The 19,481-nt window shown below is 47.2% G+C and overlaps 1 protein-coding gene across 8 annotated transcripts; it reads left to right on the top strand.

Annotated features, from left to right (window-relative positions):
* The first annotated feature begins 92 nt into the window (after positions 1-92).
* LOC135319023 (GDP-fucose protein O-fucosyltransferase 2-like) lies at positions 93-7,460 on the top strand. 8 transcript variants are annotated; one of them, XR_010377588.1, is made up of 5 exons: positions 93-344; positions 1,730-1,966; positions 4,106-4,207; positions 5,100-5,229; positions 6,138-7,460. XR_010377588.1 is itself a non-coding variant. In XM_064478131.1 (3 exons), the coding sequence occupies exons 1-3, from the start codon at positions 146-148 to the stop codon at positions 4,111-4,113; spliced, it is 444 nt and encodes a 147-aa protein (XP_064334201.1). In that variant the 5' UTR covers positions 93-145; the 3' UTR covers positions 4,114-5,035. The 8 variants fall into 8 exon arrangements, 1 of the variants encoding a protein (XP_064334201.1); XR_010377587.1 differs by having other exon boundaries at positions 4,106-4,272; XR_010377589.1 differs by lacking the exon at positions 4,106-4,207 and having other exon boundaries at positions 93-338.
* The last annotated feature ends 12,021 nt before the right edge of the window (positions 7,461-19,481 follow it).

The following is a 19,481-nucleotide window of genomic DNA, read 5'->3' as shown; positions in this document are numbered from 1 at the left end:
CCCGCCCAGCTGTCCCATAAGCCTCCCCCCACCCCCGTCCTGGCTGCGCCCTGGCTCCCATTGGCTCCGCAAGTTCTGCCCTCGCACAACTAGACTCGGGAGGACGCACGACGCAAGCGCTAGGGGAGGGTCCCGCGGAGTTGCCATGGTTACAGGCGCCACGCTCTGCGCGGGCCGGCGTGCGCTTCTGGGGCGGGTAGCGGGCTCCGGAAGTGTGCAGCTGCCCGGGACCATGGCGGTGCTTGCTGCTGGGGATGGCGGCTTGCTCGGCCGGGCGACTAGTTCTGGCCTGGTCAGTCGGCGGCCGACATCCTGTCTGGGGCGGCGTCCCACAGACGGTAAACGTACGTCCGCGCCGTCGGCGGGGCCGGCGGACATGAACCGGGGTGGGATCGGGGTTGGGGCGGTGGCCGGGGAGGGCTGTGGTGCCGGGGAGCGTGTTGGGGCGGGGCGGGGCAGGGCTTGGGCACAGCCTCAAGCTTTCCTCCCCCTCAGGCAATGGGGCTGGGGCCGCGAGTCTGGGTCGCCCTTGGTGGCCGCGGCCTCCCAGAACCCCCCGGGAAGGGCAGGCGGAGGACCCATCTTAGATGAAGCGGGGCCTTACCCGGGTTTTGAAGAGCCCCAGAATCAGATGTTGGAATGGGGTGGCTTATCAGCCTTGTTTATCTGCAGGGAAATTTCAGTTCCATCCAGATGTTGGTTCCTTCAGTCAACCTCAGGAAAAAGACACAAGGGTCAGTGCCGATAAGCAGTTATCTAGGGCTTGACTCAAAATAAACTATGCGGGGTGTAGGGATGGTAGATGGGACCCTCCCTCTTGAAGTTAGCAGTCTTCTGGGATTAGAGGCCCCAGTTGAGGATTACATCCTCATCTGCAGTAATGGAGCTTGTGAGAAACACACAGAGAAGGGAGGGGTGTTTTGGCGGTAACTCATTACAGAATCCAGGACCCTTGCCTGGCTCTTGTGTAGAAGAGTCTCGCCTTGGATAGGGCAACAGTTATCAAAGTGTATCCAAGGCCCCTGAGGTGCAAGACCATTTTCATAGAAACGCCGGGATGTCACCTGCCTTTTGCACACTCTTGCTCTCCCGAGTTCCTGCGGGGTTTTCCAGGGAAAACCTGGCCTGCGATATCACAAAACAGGGAATGCAGAGGCAGATAGGAGAATTCAGCTCTCACCAGTCCAAAAGAGATTTGCAGAAATTAAAATCACTGCTATTCTTCTCACTAATGATTTTTCTTTTGAAAAATAGAAATATATTTTGTTTAAGAGTATTAATGGTAACATACAGTAGATTGTTAATATTTTTAAGTGAATTCATACACTTTCTCTAACTTCTTATTTAACTTCTAACACAGGAAATAGTGATAGATTAAACTCACATAAATAGCAGCCTTTTGGAGTTCTCAGTAATTGTTAAGAGTGTATAGGGTTCTGTAGAACAAGAAGTTTGAGAGCCCCTGGAGAACGGGTGCTCAGATGCTAGTCGGGTGCTTAGTGGTGTTAGACGGATGCCAAGATGTCTTCCGCAACTGCTCCCGGACTTGAAGTAATTGGCCACATGGAGATGGGTGGGCAGTGCCTCCACTTTACAAACCAGAAGCTGCTGAATGTGTCTGGAGTCTAGGCCATGGGCTGTGCAGGGATTCCCGTTGTATCTGTTCTATCTAAGCCGGGATTCCTGTGCAGAGGCCTGGCCCTGAAGACCCGCTCTCCTTTGCTCCCAGCCAGGTACCTTCTGTGTGACTTCAACCCTCCAGAGGGCTTCAACCTCCTTAGGAACGTCTGCATCCACATTGCCTTCCTCCTGAAGACCCTGCTGAAGATGGAGGAGTCGGTACTGGTGCTATTCCCTTGGGGCCACCTCTACCACTGGCAGAGCCCCGATCCCTGGTCCGACTCCTTTGACCTCCCAAGTCTCAACAGAAACATCCCTGACATTGAGTACAAGCAGTTCGTTGCAGGTGAGGTGGTGGTCATTTAACTGGGGCCAGGTGGTCTTTGTTCTGGTTCCGATCTGAACATCGGGCCATCTTACTTTGGGCTTGTCGGTCTGCTTAGGGGCCCTGCTCATGTTTCCTACACTGCAGGTGAATTTGGTTTTTCCATAGTTTTTTCGGGAAGTCAATTTGAAGTGTATGAGCTCTATGTCCCCTCCCCTCTGAAAACCCTGGCCTCCTGGTGAGATGCAGCGGTGACAAGGAGGCCACTGCCACAGAGGCCCTTGTCCCAGAAAGAGTCGCTCGCTGTGCAGTCAGGGCTGTTCTTACCTGTAGGAAAACACGATGTGTGTGTAGCATGGGCCACGTGCTGGAGAAGATATGTAACTGCCCATCCAGTATAATTTGGTCCTGCTCAAGCTACCCATTTTAAATTTTGTAAGAGGGAAGAGTTCAAGATTTTCTTTGAATAAAGGTATTTAGAGCTTATCAATTTTTTTTAAATTGAAATGTGTTTGATTTACAATGTTTTGTTAGTTTCAGTTATACAGCTGTTTTGTTAGTTTCAGGTATGCAGCATAGTGATTCAGTTGTACATATACATAGTCTATTCTTTTTCAGGTTCTTTTCCATTATAGGTTGCAAGATACTGAATATTCTTCCCTGTGTTCTACAGTGAATCCTTGTCGTTTGTCTGTTTTACATATAGTAATTTGTATCTGTTAATCCCAAACTCCTAAGTTTGTTTTATAAGTCTGTGAGTCTGTTTTTTGTTTTATAGATAAGTCCATTTGTATCATTTTTTTAAAAATTCCACATATAAATGATATCATATGATACTTGTCTTTGTCTAACTTATTTCACTTAGTGAGATAATCTCCAGTTCCATCCGTGTTGCTGTAAATGGCCTTATTTCCTTCTTTGTTATGACTGAGTAATAATTCTGTTATATCTAAATACCGCATCTTTATCCAGTCATCTGTCAGTGAATGTTTAGGTTGCTTCTATGTCTTGGCCATTGTAAACAGTGCTCCTGTGAAAATTGGGGTGCAGATATCTTTTGGAATGAAGGTTCCCTCTGGTTATATGCCCAGGAGTGGGATTGCTGGATTAGGTGATAAGCCTTTTTTTTTTTTTTTTTTTTTTTTTGTCTTTTGAGGAATCTCCATACTGTTTTCCACAGTGGCTGCAACAAACTACATTCCCACCAACAATGTAGGAGGGTTTCCTTTCCTCCACAGCCTCTCCGGCATTTATGGTTTGTGGACTTTTGAATGATGGCCATTCTGACTGGTGTGAGATGATAACATTGTAGTTTTGAGTTGCATTTCTCTGATAATTGAACGATATTAAGCATTTTTTATATGCCTATTGGCCATCTGTGTGTCTTCATTGGAGAATTGCTTGTTTAGTTGTTCTGCCCATTTTTGGATTTGGTTGTTTATTTTTTTCTTATTAAGTTGTATGGACTATTTATATAGTCTAGAAATTAAGCCATGGTCAGTCTCATCTTTTGCAAATATTTTCTCCCATTCCATAGGTTGTCTTTTAGTTTTACTTATGGTTTCTATTGCTGTGCAAAAGTTTATAAGTTTAATTAGGTCTCATTTATTTATTTTGGCTTTTATTTCTGTTGCTTGGGTTGCTTAGATTGCCCTACGAAAACATTGCTGAGATGTATGTCAAATAATGTTTTGCCTATGTTTTCTTGTGAGAAGTTTATAGTGTCGTGTGTAATATTTAAGTCTTTAAGCCATTTTGAGTTTGTTTCTTTTTGGTTTTTTTGCGACTCTATTGTATGCTTTTGATTTGTGGTTACCTTATTCTTCAAATATATCAGCCCATTACTATATCTATTTCCTTTAGACTGATAATCACGTAGGCTCCAACACATCCTAAGAATAACGAAGAAAAAAAAGAAAGAAAAAAATCTACATTTTCTTGCTCCCCTCTCCCATTCCCAACTCTTTTTATTTTGATGTCCTTTTTCATTTTTACATCTTTATGTTTATTCTCTTGCAACTCGTTATTGCATTTCCAACTATGGTTTTCCTGTTTCTATAGCATCCTGCTTCCTTTCTGTTTAGAATAGAACTTTTTAATGTCTCTGTTAGGTTCAATATTGCTGAGTTATCTCCCCTCCCCCTCCCCCCTTCCCCCCAGGCCTCTGAATCCTCAGTCCAGGGAAGCTAAACCATTCTAGCCTTCATCGGTTCTGGGAAAGCAATCTTCAGAGTGGGAAAAGACATTGAAAAATAATATTCTGTGAGTTGCATTCTACCCTTGCCCAGAGATGAGAAACATCTGAAGGTGGAGGAAAACAGTTGGAGGTGGGGAACACAAAGTCTTTTCTCCTTTTGCTACTGAAGAAATGATTGCTTTTGTAATTAGTGATGATGCCCTTTAAATTGGTGAGATCGAGATTCCACAGCTTCAGCGCCTGTGAATAACCAGCTGGGAGAAAGCTCTCTAGGGCCCCTGCAGTGGGAAAGGCAGCCCCTCTGAGCACCTGTTGTTCTGTATTCTTCCTGCCTCCACACGGGTTCCCTAGGCACCGTGCAGGACGATGCAGTTACCCAAGGTGGAGGACGGGGAGACCCCTGCTGTGTGGCGAGCCACAGAAGCCCACACTTGAAGGACAAAATGTAGAGTAGTGGGGCGGTCATAGGAACAGGGGATGGTTGAGACCCAGGATGGTGTCCTGGAGTCCAGCAGCCAAGGCTGGTGGGGCAGATGGGGCCCTGGGGCATGGGCAGTCCTTGAGGGATCTGAAGCAAAGATAGGAACCAAGAGACTGGATTCGTGTGGGGGTACGGCACCCCTTGGAGGCTGCGGGGCAGCTCAGTGGGCCCAGGGGGAGCAGGCACTTCCCCAAAGCTGGGTTGACAGGTCACAACCAACTCACTGGGGACCGAGAGGCACTGAGTCATTTTTAACTTTTTGTCCCTCTTCCTGGAAAAGAAACTGCTGCCTGTTAAATAGCCTGTGTCGTTAGTGAGAATTAAAGACATGAAGCAAGATTGCCTCAAAAGTCATCCATTGTGTAGTTGTTAATAAGGGTCAAATGAAAACTTGAATAGATGAAATGAAGCATTCATCGGAGGATTTGAAACTCCTTTAAAATAAAAATTCTTGCTGCCTTTGTTCTTCATTTCAGGGTTCACTTGGTGATAATAATCATAACCAAAGCAACAGCAAACCCTTACAGAACTCTGTCCTGCTGTTCCAGGAACGCTGTGTTCATGACAACCCAATGAGTTGGCACCACTATGAGTTCCACTTTAAAGGTAAGGACATTCATTAGTCACACGGCTAATAAATGGCAGAGCTGGGACTTGAACCCGAGCTCTCTGGACCCAGAGACCCCTCTCAGCCCCTTCACTGCAGCTCATCACTTGGCATGCCCGACACAGGCCAGCATTTACGAGCAGCGTGACCTTGGCCAAGGCTGCTTCACTGCTTGGTCTCTGATTCCTCATCTGTAGAATGGGGGTGTGGGCAGTGAACTCTGTGAGCTCAGTGGTCACTTCCTCCAGCTCTGCAATTCTACTGCTTTGAGTTAGTATAGTAAGTATCCGAGCCCCTACATGGACCACACATGGGCTGGCGCTTTGCTAGGCCCTGGGTTACGGAGCAAAGTAAGATCCGCCTGCTCCTCCGAGGAGCCTGTGTCCCTCCACGGCAAACAGCTGCGAGGCCCAGGCTCCCTCGCTGGCGGTCGGGAGCTGGGCAGGAAAGTCTGATAAGAGAAGATGGAGGCAGAGCCCCTCCGGGAACAGTGGTGGCCACACAGCTCTCAGGAGCGAGAGCCTCTGTCCAGGCTGCTGAGAGGGGGATCCTCATGAGGCCAGTAGTCCCCCCAACCTAAGCCCTCAGGACAAAGATCCAGCCATCCCTGCAGTGTCACCATAGAGCCAGTCCATCCTCATCACTGTGCCTCTGTGCTCCTTTGTCCTGGGGCCTCTCTTCCCCCTACACCCAGAAGACTCTTCTCCCTCTCTTCTCTGAGTGCCCCCTCACTTCACCCGTGGTCCCTGCTTCCTGGGCCACCATCACTGGAGTTGACGCTTTGCACCTTCACAACCCCCGTTTGATCAGGAGCCTGGGTTGGCCTCCTTGTGCTCACTTTCCACCTTCAGATGATTGCTCCTCCCCTCGTGGGAGCACCTGGAAAACACGGATCCTTTCCTAGCAGTGCCTGCCACCCTGGCCTCCCTGCTCATCTGCCTCAGTCAGGAGCACCTGGACCACCAGCTCTGTATTGCCTCGCCTCCTACCATCAAGACGTCAAAGTTCATTCTCCTTCCACCACCCAGTATGGTCATTGTAGGGTCTTCTTCTCTGTCAGCCTGAGCCAGCCACCCCCCATTCACCCTACCCCCGGGCTCATACCCGGGCGTGTCTCCACCCAAGGTCCAGCCTCTCTCCTTTAAGTGCCCACCTCTAGCCGTCCAGCTTCTTCTCCACCAGCCTCCCTGGCCCTCCTTCACCCTCACTGGGGCATCATGCGCTGACTCCTCTGCTTTCCTGCCTGTCCACGTTCCTCTTACTTCCACTTCCCCACCTTCCAGCTCTGCATCCACAGTCAGCACTCTCTTTATGACAGACAAAACCCCCTTGAGCCTTGACCTTTTCAGTTCCTCACCAGGCCGACTTCCATCTCGGTTCACCCAGCTCTACTTGTTCTGAGCCTGCAGGCAGCAGGCTCTCCCAGCACAGATTTCCAAGACTACAAATCAATGCCCACCATGTTGCCGCTGCCAGGCAATCCTCCAGGATTTCTCTAGTGAGCACATTTCCCCACTTATCACTCAGTGGTGTCAACATTCTCTGCTCTCTGCACACCTCTAACCTTCCCTCTGTCTCTTCCCTGACTCCCAGCAGATGGCCTTGCCTCCTGCTTCAGAGAGAATGACATGTCACTGGAAAGGAACTCGCTCACCTGCAGCAAACCTGCTCACCTCACCTTTTATCTGTCCCTCTCCCACCTGGACTCTAGCTGTAGTTGTTCTTAATTCAGTGAGTTTAGTTGACATATATATACACAGTTAAAAGCATAGCACACTATCGGCTACCTTCTAGGGGTTACTTTTTCAATTTAACATGGAGTGTGTGATTCATCCACTTCATTGCATGTACCTGCAGTTCATTTGTTTTAACTGATCTTAAATGTTGTGTGTGTGAAAGTAACACAAGGCAAGGGTAAGCCAGGATTCAGGATGCTGGTTACTTCCTGTGAGAAAAGGCCAAGAGCAGGATAGGGAAAGGGGACACAGTATGTCACTGTCAATATTCCTGTTATGATGCTGGGTGATAGGTTCATAACTGTGTCTTATAATATTAATTTTAATACATAAATACCTCTGACAGGCACCTAAGATGAGAATGTGTCATGAACCAAGACATACAATGGGTAATATTACATAATTATTGTTATGTAATCTTGTTATATTATATATTAATCATAATCTTACATTATTTGTTATGGGTTATATATTATATAGATGCATGAATTATCTATTATGTGTATAAACACCTACATATGTGTTATATACTATCTGCTAATAAATAAACAGAAGATAATACGCTAGTATATCTTCTATTATGTATTATTTAATAAATAATAACATACTCTATCCTGTTATATGACATGGAACATAATCTTTAATAAAATAAGAAATCTGTCAATATATATTGGTAATTAATAAAATTAAAAAAAACAGCCCGCAGCTTTTAACGCCGACACCGCTCCAGCTGTCACTGTGATTTCTCTTCCCTTTCATGGCCGAGGCCCTCACAGTGCTGTCCGTTCCCCCTTTCATCTCCTTATCCTGAACCTTCCTCCTCCTCCCATCCCATGCTGCCTTCTGCCCCGTGGCCCCTCTAGTCACCAGCGGCCTCTGGGGCACTGACCTGCGGGCACGGTCTCAGGCCCCAGCTCACCTGCCTGTCCGCCGCCTCTGCCACCGCTGGTGGGGGCGGGGCGGGGGTCAGAGTGCACCCCTTGTCCTGGAAGAGAACACAGCACAGACTGTGACCAGCAGCAGGTGTGGCCGGGAACTGCAGGACTGGGGGGAGAGCCAGACTGTCTGCATCCAGACCTGGGGCACTTGGAGTGTGAAGAAGCCCCGTCCTCACTGCCCCTGAAGTGAGGAAAACACCCTCAGGTGAGTTAAAGTGCTTATGACCTAGGTCTGTTGGCTGGAAAGGACAAACGGGCCCCTAAGGGGAGGGTAGTTGATGTTCCAGGCCCCACCAAAGCCCTAAGGGCTGGCGGGGAACCAGGCTGGACGCTCCACTGGACCCAGTGCCCCCTCGGGGGTGGGGCCTTCGGGAACAAGCAGAAAGCCCTCTGTCTCTGGGGGGGAACGGGGCAGTGTGGGAGCATCCCTGCAGCGAGTCAAGTGAAGTCAGGGCCTGTGGGATCCATTTGTATGGCCACATCGAGCCTCAGCAGAAGCCACAGCAGGAGTGGATTCCTGTCTCTCCAGCTGTCATCCTCGTGTCTGAGTGCCAGGCTTCAGACCTGATCCCCTGGGGCGCTAGGACAGTTATAGACAGAGGCGGCTCGGGGAGGCCTCAAGAGGGTGGTACTGGCCTTCCTGCCAACACGATTACATGAAGATCAAACAGTCCATCGATGGGAAGAAAATAAGAACCATGGTCACCTCTGGACCCCAAGCTTAGACGTGGTGCATGGGGGACATCTATCGACAATTCAGCGAGGTTCTGGCCAGAGCTAGAGGCCAGGGCAGCAAGCCGGGAGTGACACTGGGGAGCATCATTGTGCAGAGGCTGGACTGGGTGTCTGCAGGCTCCTCCCAGGAGAAGCCTCAGAGTTTGGGAGGTGGCTAACATGGTTCCTTCATGTCACCAGCAAGTGGTGCCACCTGTGGAAAATCAGCTGTGATCCTGAGATGGGTCAGCCCTGGGTGATGTGATAAAGGCTCCTACAAGAGGGGGCGCCAGATGGACAGTGAACCAACCAACAGGCTGATGAGATTCCCACCTGTGTTTATCGTGCTTTCGTAGCCAAGAATGAGGAGAGAGTTGAATGGCTCACCATGAATATTTTAACAACTTTAGAGAGTTCCATGTCTCACTGCATTTAAGTGTCACCTGGAAGAATTCAAGCAGTGTCTAGACCCAGGGGAGGCAAACGGCCTCTCGGTTCCTCTTCAACCTGGCAAACCCAGCAGCCCTCTATGGCCAGACCTTGGCAAGTGCCTTCCCTTGTTATAACAAAACCCTTCCCCCGCACGCCTGTGGTAAGCTTTTGTTTTATTTAATTAATGGGAATGAAGGTACCTTACAGCCTCCACAGACTTTTCCTTAGGGCTTCTCTCCTTAGACCCGGGCCCCCCGCTGCCCTGGGTCCTGCACTGCAGAAGGTTCCCCTGGCCCTGACACTTCCTCTGGCCACGCCCTCCATCGGGTGGAGTCAGCAAGGCCAAGGGGACATGGTCATTGGCTCCATCCCATGCTCTAGAAACCCAGGACGCCGAATGCCCTGCCTCAGCAGCCCCTGACCCATTTCTAGTGCCTGCACCGGCTCTCCCCGGAGTTCAGATTCCCAGGACTCACAGAGAGGCCAAAGGGCAGCTGTTTGCATGGAGGTTATAGGCAGAGCCCGGACGTGAAATCTGAGTGTCCCCCTGTGCACATCCAAGGCCACTTATGGCAAGGGATGGACCCAGCATTGGGAAGAAAAGGGTCAGGCTAGTGATCAGAGTCTGGGAATCAGCTCTCCCCACACACTCACTTTCTTTGCAGGACTCCCCTGAGTCTGGTTGTTCTAATTTTGAACCTGGCCTTCCCCCTTATAATGAATGTATATTTGTAAAGGCAGGACTTTAGAACCTACTGCACTTAAAATGTTTAGATATATAGAATGTGAGCTCCCAGGTATGCTCTGGCCCTGCACTTCCAAGGGTCCAGAGCATTTATGTTGGCTCTACTGAGACTGTAAGTGGCAAAGACCATCTCCAGAGAGGAGGGGCTCCTGCTTCACAGTCCGAAGTCAGGATCTTCTGAGCGGATAAAACAATGGACACTGAGACCCTCAATTGTAAATTGATTTAGAATAACGCCAAAGGTGTGTATGACGTGTGTGTGCGCACGCACGCACCTGGGGAATTGTGTGGTACATGACTGTGAGTGTGTGTGTGGCTGTGCGCGCACGCGCCTGGGGATGTGTGTGGTTGTGTGTATGCTATGTGTGTGTGTGGTACATGAGTCCATGTACGTCTGTGTGTAGGGAATGTATGTGGGCCAGAGTCAGTGCATCTGCACGTGTGTTTGTGTGTATGTGCATGCATTAGTATTAACAGTAGAAGCTGTCCTTTAGAATTATGAAGTAGTAAAATTTGTATGATGTCTTTTGCTGTATAATTCAAAATTAAAAAAATCTTCAGTCACTAGAAATTTATTCCCCCCCGATTCTGACTTTATTTTTCCATATTGATATGTCTTCATTTTACTGATGAAGAAACTTAGCTTAGAGATGTTAACTGACTCAACCAAGGACATGGAGCTCGCGCACCCAGGGCCAGGACGCAGTCCAAGCCACGCTGCTCCAGAGGCCTGGAGCCCTACTCAAGATCACGCGTTGCCTCTTGGCGGGGGAACAGATTCTGATGGGCTGTGGCCAGCGTGCAGGCTGCCCAAACGGGACACGGGAAGCCGGGCAGAGAGTACCAGACAGCAGAGAAGAGTGAAGCCCTGCTCAGAAATTAGATAGGTTCCTAGGTCTTGGATGAGTAAAGAGGCTCACTGCTCATCCTTGATCCCTTTGCTGGTGGCCAAAAGGGACCAAGGTCCACGAGAGCACTTCTGGGAGCTGCCTGCCAAAACCTGCAAAAGGACTGCTCAGGACTGGCTCTGCAGTAGGAACAGAGGAAGGAAATGTCACCTCTTGGTGGACATTATTGGTGATGGCAGTAGGAGGCCTAGCAGCCTCGGTATAGTGGTGGCAGGACAGGGTCCTAGTGGATGATCGTTTTCACCTCTCTTAAAAATCATTGCTTCATATATTGTATCCATTTTGTGGTTTATTTTAGGGTGGTAAATATGGTCTCTGTTACTCCATATTAGCTGGATTGATTAATTTTTTTATTGTTAATTTTCTCTTCAATGATTTGGAAGCTATGTTGCCTTTTAATGAAAATTCTCTCTAAATTTTTATAAATCATCTCTAAGTTCATAACTTTATATGTAATTGGACCAGTATTCCTATAACACTATCAAAACTGAAATAACCTATTAGATCCTGTTCCTCAATAATGATAAATTTAGCATATTTTACCTCTCTGCTCTTCCAGATTGTGTGTGTGCGCGCGTGTGTGTGTGTGTGTGTGTGTGTGTGTATGTGTCCTCCAGTTACTATGTTTAGACAGTTGCTTCCAGTTTGTTATATTAACAATGAAATATAGCTATAAACTTCCTGGATTTCATTGCTCACTACCACTATTTGATACCATGTCTTTCCCACTTTTGAGTTATTTACTTATCGGGATTTTCAAATCAACTGGACACATGATTGGCTAAGTTTTTTCGAGAAGTGGACTTGGAACACTTTCATGTCTATATGAAGCTTTATGTTCTCCTCCTCAACAACTCTCAGGGTGTTGTTGATGGCCCAAGCCTTGTTTTAAAATATGGCATTGTTTTTCATCACCAAAAAAACAAAAAAGTTTTCTTGATTTAAATTGCTGTCTTTTTATGACTGGCTAGTCTTTTCTGGTGGATAGAGATTTACTTAACCTTCCCCCTTCTTTTCGCCATAACTCGGATTCACTGAGATGCATGTTTTTACCATTTCTCAGACGGGCTTCCGCTTTGACTTCCACTTTAAACCATCACCCCACTCTTTTGCTCCATGCTTATTCCTGAAAAAGTGAGCTCTCTATCGGATTAAAGGTGGTTCCCGTCAGAGATGTGTGGCTCCCTGTCCAAAGGTCCAAATGAAGAGAAAAGGAAAGATTCCTGTTTCTGGTGGTTACATTTTGTCAGCTTAGAGATCTAGTTATCCGTGTGGCTGCGGTGGAATCTGCAATATCTTGGCTCAGAGTTTCCTTTTTCTGGCTTACTAGGGGAGCCGCAATAGCTGGGGTCACGGCGCTGTGGCCGTTGTCAGGATCCCGGGACTGAGGCAGCCCCTCTCCCCCCTTGTTATTTTGATCTTGCAAACTGGGCCCCAGCTATGCGAACCCTGCATCTGGCGGCCAGGATCGCCCCCCACGTGACGTGTCCCCAGTTCCTCGGCGTCCCTCACTGCTATCAGCTAGCTCCAGTAGGGTGCGAGCTGGCTTCCACTGCGGTCTTTCCTCCTTCCTCTCCAGGCAGGCCGTCCTTTCCCACTAGATGTCCCTATACTTTCTCTCCTGTGCTACATAAGCTGAAGGAATTCCTCAGGGTTTCCAGCAGGTACATGGCGCTCTTCTATGTTTGGACCCCTTCAGTGCTTGTAGTGGAAATTTAGGAGGTGGAAAGGAAGAGCTTGGGGGTTCTCCGTATCTAGGGGCTCCCTATCCAGCAGATTCAACTAACTGTGGTTTGAAAATATTCGTGAAAAAACAGTTTCAAAAAGCAACACTTGAATTTGCCATCATTGACAACTACTTACATAGCATTCATGTTGTATTAGATACAGTGAGTAATCCAGAGATGATTTGAAGATATAGATAAAGTACATGGGAGGGTGCACATAAGTTCCATGCAAGTCCTATGCCATTTTATACAAGAGGCGTCAGCATCCATGGATGTTGACTTCAGGGGGGAGTCCTGGAACCAGTGCCCCATGGTTACCAAGGGATGACTAGAAGTCCAGGCTCCTTATCCCAGCCTGTCAGGTCCCCATGTGGTCTGAAACCTACCTGTACCACACTTCCCTTGTCACTCTCCTCCAGCCCTGGCAGACTGTCCTTTGATTTTTGAACAGGCCACACTCACTGTGCTTCATATCTGGCCCCTAGAAATACCCGTTACTTTCTGAGCATGGCTCTGCTTTCACAAAAAGGGCTGCATTGTCACTAGAGAAGACACTGTGGAATTTCCTTTAAAAACTGAAAATAGACTTAACTCATGATCCAGCCTTCCCACTCCCGGGCATATATCAGAAGAAAACTCTAATTCAAAAAGTCACATGCACCTCAATGCTCAGAGCAGCACTATTTATAATAGCCAGGACATGGCAAAAACGCAAATGTCCGTCGACAGCTGACTAGATAAAGATGTAGTAGTATATTTATACAAAGGAATACTACTCAACCATTAAGAAGAACAAAATAATGTCATTTGCAGCAACATAGATGGATGTAGAGATAGTCATTCTAAGTGAAGTAAGCCAGAAAAAGAGAAGAATGCCATATAATATCACTTATATGTGGAATCTAAAAAAAGACACAAGTGAACTTAACTACAAAAGTGAAACAGACCCACAGACATAGAGAAACAAACTTACGGTTACCAGGGAGAGAAGGGGATGGGAAGGGATAAATATGGTAATTGGAAAAGTGTCCCTCTTGGAGAGTTATGGAAATGTTAGCTATCTTGATTGCGATGATGGTTTTCTGGGTGTAGACATCTATCAAATTCATCAAATAATACATGTGAAATATGTGTAATTTACTATACAGGAATCGTACCACAATAAATATGCCTGTAAAAAAAAAAAACAAGAAAATATTGGCGGCATTGTGTCCTACGTTTTTATGTGTCTTTAGTGAGTGGGTCTTCAATTTTCCGGTCTGCCATATTTTCTGAACCAGAAGTGCCCTCCTTCCCTTTTCTTTGATAAACTGTCAGTGGGTGGCATTTATTCCCGTGGCTTCAACTGCTCTCTGTCCACTGATTAACTGTCAAATCTTTTCCAGCAAGGACATTTCATTTCAGTCCCAGAAATATAATTGACAAGTAGACATTCCCACTTGTTTAGCCCATAAAAATCTCAAGCTCTGTGTGTTTGAATTTACACTCGCTCAGAACTAGGTTTACTTCTTCAAACAATGGCATGTCTACTTGCCAATTATAAGTATATTTCTGGGACTGAAATGAAATGTCCTTGCTGGAAAAGATTTGACAGTTAATCAGTGGACAGAGAGCAGTTGAAGCCACGGGAATAAATGCCACCCACTGACAGTTTATCAAAGAAAAGGGAAGGAGGGCACTTCTGGTTCAGAAAATATGGCAGACCGGAAAATTGAAGACCCACTCACTAAAGACACATAAAAACGTAGGACACAATGCCGCCAATATTTTCTTGTTTTTTTTTTTTACAGGCATATTTATTGTGGTACGATTCCTGTATAGTAAATTACACATATTTCACATGTATTATTTGATGAATTTGATAGATGTCTACACCCAGAAAACCATCATCGCAATCAAGATAGCTAACATTTCCATAACTCTCCAAGAGGGACACTTTTCCAATTACCATATTTATCCCTTCCCATCCCCTTCTCTCCCTGGTAACCGTAAGTTTGTTTCTCTATGTCTGTGGGTCTGTTTCACTTTTGTAGTTAAGTTCACTTGTGTCTTTTTTTAGATTCCACATATAAGTGATATTATATGGCATTCTTCTCTTTTTCTGGCTTACTTCACTTAGAATGACTATCTCTACATCCATCTATGTTGCTGCAAATGACATTATTTTGTTCTTCTTAATGGTTGAGTAGTATTCCTTTGTATAAATATACTACTACATCTTTATCTAGTCAGCTGTCGACGGACATTTGCGTTTTTGCCATGTCCTGGCTATTATAAATAGTGCTGCTCTGAGCATTGAGGTGCATGTGACTTTTTGAATTAGAGTTTTCTTCTGACATATGCCCGGGAGTGGGAAGGCTGGATCATGAGTTAAGTCTATTTTCAGTTTTTAAAGGAAATTCCACAGTGTCTTCTCTAGTGACAATGCAGCCCTTTTTGTGAAAGCAGAGCCATGCTCAGAAAGTAACGGGTATTTCTAGGGGCCAGATATGAAGCACAGTGAGTGTGGCCTGTTCAAAAATCAAAGGACAGTCTGCCAGGGCTGGAGGAGAGTGACAAGGGAAGTGTGGTACAGGTAGGTTTCAGACCACATGGGGACCTGACAGGCTGGGATAAGGAGCCTGGACTTCTAGTCATCCCTTGGTAACCATGGGGCACTGGTTCCAGGACTCCCCCCTGAAGTCAACATCCATGGATGCTGACGCCTCTTGTATAAAATGGCATAGGACTTGCATGGAACTTATGTGCACCCTCCCATGTACTTTATCTATATCTTCAAATCATCTCTGGATTACTCACTGTATCTAATACAACATGAATGCTATGTAAGTAGTTGTCAATGATGGCAAATTCAAGTGTTGCTTTTTGAAACTGTTTTTTCACGAATATTTTCAAACCACAGTTAGTTGAATCTGCTGGATAGGGAGCCCCTAGATACGGAGAACCCCCAAGCTCTTCCTTTCCACCTCCTAAATTTCCACTACAAGCACTGAAGGGGTCCAAACATAGAAGAGCGCCATGTACCTGCTGGAAACCCTGAGGAATTCCTTCAGCTTATGTAGCACAGGAGAGAAAGTATAGGGACATCTAGTGGGAAAGGACGGCCTGCCTGGAGAGGAAGGAGGAAAGACCGCAGTGGAAGCCAGCTCGCACCCTACTGGAGCTAGCTGATAGCAGTGAGGGACGCCGAGGAACTGGGGACACGTCACGTGGGGGGCGATCCTGGCCGCCAGATGCAGGGTTCGCATAGCTGGGGCCCAGTTTGCAAGATCAAAATAACAAGGGGGGAGAGGGGCTGCCTCAGTCCCGGGATCCTGACAACGGCCACAGCGCCGTGACCCCAGCTATTGCGGCTCCCCTAGTAAGCCAGAAAAAGGAAACTCTGAGCCAAGATATTGCAGATTCCACCGCAGCCACACGGATAACTAGATCTCTAAGCTGACAAAATGTAACCACCAGAAACAGGAATCTTTCCTTTTCTCTTCATTTGGACCTTTGGACAGGGAGCCACACATCTCTGACGGGAACCACCTTTAATCCGATAGAGAGCTCACTTTTTCAGGAATAAGCATGGAGCAAAAGAGTGGGGTGATGGTTTAAAGTGGAAGTCAAAGCGGAAGCCCGTCTGAGAAATGGTAAAAACATGCATCTCAGTGAATCCGAGTTATGGCGAAAAGAAGGGGGAAGGTTAAGTAAATCTCTATCCACCAGAAAAGACTAGCCAGTCATAAAAAGACAGCAATTTAAATCAAGAAAACTTTTTTGTTTTTTTGGTGATGAAAAACAATGCCATATTTTAAAACAAGGCTTGGGCCATCAACAACACCCTGAGAGTTGTTGAGGAGGAGAACATAAAGCTTCATATAGACATGAAAGTGTTCCAAGTCCACTTCTCGAAAAAACTTAGCCAATCATGTGTCCAGTTGATTTGAAAATCCCGATAAGTAAATAACTCAAAAGTGGGAAAGACATGGTATCAAATAGTGGTAGTGAGCAATGAAATCCAGGAAGTTTATAGCTATATTTCATTGTTAATATAACAAACTGGAAGCAACTGTCTAAACATAGTAACTGGAGGACACATACACACACACACACACACACACACACACACACGCGCACACACACAATCTGGAAGAGCAGAGAGGTAAAATATGCTAAATTTATCATTATTGAGGAACAGGATCTAATAGGTTATTTCAGTTTTGATAGTGTTATAGGAATACTGGTCCAATTACATATAAAGTTATGAACTTAGAGATGATTTATAAAAATTTAGAGAGAATTTTCATTAAAAGGCAACATAGCTTCCAAATCATTGAAGAGAAAATTAACAATAAAAAAATTAATCAATCCAGCTAATATGGAGTAACAGAGACCATATTTACCACCCTAAAATAAACCACAAAATGGATACAATATATGAAGCAATGATTTTTAAGAGAGGTGAAAACGATCATCCACTAGGACCCTGTCCTGCCACCACTATACCGAGGCTGCTAGGCCTCCTACTGCCATCACCAATAATGTCCACCAAGAGGTGACATTTCCTTCCTCTGCTCCTACTGCAGAGCCAGCCCTGAGCAGTCCTTTTGCAGGTTTTGGCAGGCAGCTCCCAGAAGTGCTCTCGTGGACCTTGGTCCCTTTTGGCCACCAGCAAAGGGATCAAGGATGAGCAGTGAGCCTCTTTACTCATCCAAGACCTAGGAACCTATCTAATTTCTGAGCAGGGCTTCACTCTTCTCTGCTGTCTGGTACTCTCTGCCCGGCTTCCCGTGTCCCGTTTGGGCAGCCTGCACGCTGGCCACAGCCCATCAGAATCTGTTCCCCCGCCAAGAGGCAACGCGTGATCTTGAGTAGGGCTCCAGGCCTCTGGAGCAGCGTGGCTTGGACTGCGTCCTGGCCCTGGGTGCGCGAGCTCCATGTCCTTGGTTGAGTCAGTTAACATCTCTAAGCTAAGTTTCTTCATCAGTAAAATGAAGACATATCAATATGGAAAAATAAAGTCAGAATCGGGGGGGAATAAATTTCTAGTGACTGAAGATTTTTTTAATTTTGAATTATACAGCAAAAGACATCATACAAATTTTACTACTTCATAATTCTAAAGGACAGCTTCTACTGTTAATACTAATGCATGCACATACACACAAACACACGTGCAGATGCACTGACTCTGGCCCACATACATTCCCTACACACAGACGTACATGGACTCATGTACCACACACACACATAGCATACACACAACCACACACATCCCCAGGCGCGTGCGCGCACAGCCACACACACACTCACAGTCATGTACCACACAATTCCCCAGGTGCGTGCGTGCGCACACACACGTCATACACACCTTTGGCGTTATTCTAAATCAATTTACAATTGAGGGTCTCAGTGTCCATTGTTTTATCCGCTCAGAAGATCCTGACTTCGGACTGTGAAGCAGGAGCCCCTCCTCTCTGGAGATGGTCTTTGCCACTTACAGTCTCAGTAGAGCCAACATAAATGCTCTGGACCCTTGGAAGTGCAGGGCCAGAGCATACCTGGGAGCTCACATTCTATATATCTAAACATTTTAAGTGCAGTAGGTTCTAAAGTCCTGCCTTTACAAATATACATTCATTATAAGGGGGAAGGCCAGGTTCAAAATTAGAACAACCAGACTCAGGGGAGTCCTGCAAAGAAAGTGAGTGTGTGGGGAGAGCTGATTCCCAGACTCTGATCACTAGCCTGACCCTTTTCTTCCCAATGCTGGGTCCATCCCTTGCCATAAGTGGCCTTGGATGTGCACAGGGGGACACTCAGATTTCACGTCCGGGCTCTGCCTATAACCTCCATGCAAACAGCTGCCCTTTGGCCTCTCTGTGAGTCCTGGGAATCTGAACTCCGGGGAGAGCCGGTGCAGGCACTAGAAATGGGTCAGGGGCTGCTGAGGCAGGGCATTCGGCGTCCTGGGTTTCTAGAGCATGGGATGGAGCCAATGACCATGTCCCCTTGGCCTTGCTGACTCCACCCGATGGAGGGCGTGGCCAGAGGAAGTGTCAGGGCCAGGGGAACCTTCTGCAGTGCAGGACCCAGGGCAGCGGGGGGCCCGGGTCTAAGGAGAGAAGCCCTAAGGAAAAGTCTGTGGAGGCTGTAAGGTACCTTCATTCCCATTAATTAAATAAAACAAAAGCTTACCACAGGCGTGCGGGGGAAGGGTTTTGTTATAACAAGGGAAGGCACTTGCCAAGGTCTGGCCATAGAGGGCTGCTGGGTTTGCCAGGTTGAAGAGGAACCGAGAGGCCGTTTGCCTCCCCTGGGTCTAGACACTGCTTGAATTCTTCCAGGTGACACTTAAATGCAGTGAGACATGGAACTCTCTAAAGTTGTTAAAATATTCATGGTGAGCCATTCAACTCTCTCCTCATTCTTGGCTACGAAAGCACGATAAACACAGGTGGGAATCTCATCAGCCTGTTGGTTGGTTCACTGTCCATCTGGCGCCCCCTCTTGTAGGAGCCTTTATCACATCACCCAGGGCTGACCCATCTCAGGATCACAGCTGATTTTCCACAGGTGGCACCACTTGCTGGTGACATGAAGGAACCATGTTAGCCACCTCCCAAACTCTGAGGCTTCTCCTGGGAGGAGCCTGCAGACACCCAGTCCAGCCTCTGCACAATGATGCTCCCCAGTGTCACTCCCGGCTTGCTGCCCTGGCCTCTAGCTCTGGCCAGAACCTCGCTGAATTGTCGATAGATGTCCCCCATGCACCACGTCTAAGCTTGGGGTCCAGAGGTGACCATGGTTCTTATTTTCTTCCCATCGATGGACTGTTTGATCTTCATGTAATCGTGTTGGCAGGAAGGCCAGTACCACCCTCTTGAGGCCTCCCCGAGCCGCCTCTGTCTATAACTGTCCTAGCGCCCCAGGGGATCAGGTCTGAAGCCTGGCACTCAGACACGAGGATGACAGCTGGAGAGACAGGAATCCACTCCTGCTGTGGCTTCTGCTGAGGCTCGATGTGGCCATACAAATGGATCCCACAGGCCCTGACTTCACTTGA

Source organism: Camelus dromedarius, chromosome 23 (genome assembly GCF_036321535.1).
Source record: "Camelus dromedarius isolate mCamDro1 chromosome 23, mCamDro1.pat, whole genome shotgun sequence".
Lineage (NCBI taxonomy): Eukaryota > Metazoa > Chordata > Mammalia > Artiodactyla > Camelidae > Camelus > Camelus dromedarius.
This window is presented reverse-complemented; position numbering and strand designations above follow the sequence as displayed.

Bases quoted from the DNA above. Each gene is read 5' to 3' on its own strand.
- LOC135319023 (XM_064478131.1), top strand. From the start codon at position 146: ATGGTTACAGGCGCCACGCTCTGCGCGGGCCGGCGTGCGCTTCTGGGG. The intron at 345-1,729 runs GTACGTCCGCGC...CTTTGCTCCCAG, and splicing joins GCGTCCCACAGACGGTAAAC to CCAGGTACCTTCTGTGTGAC.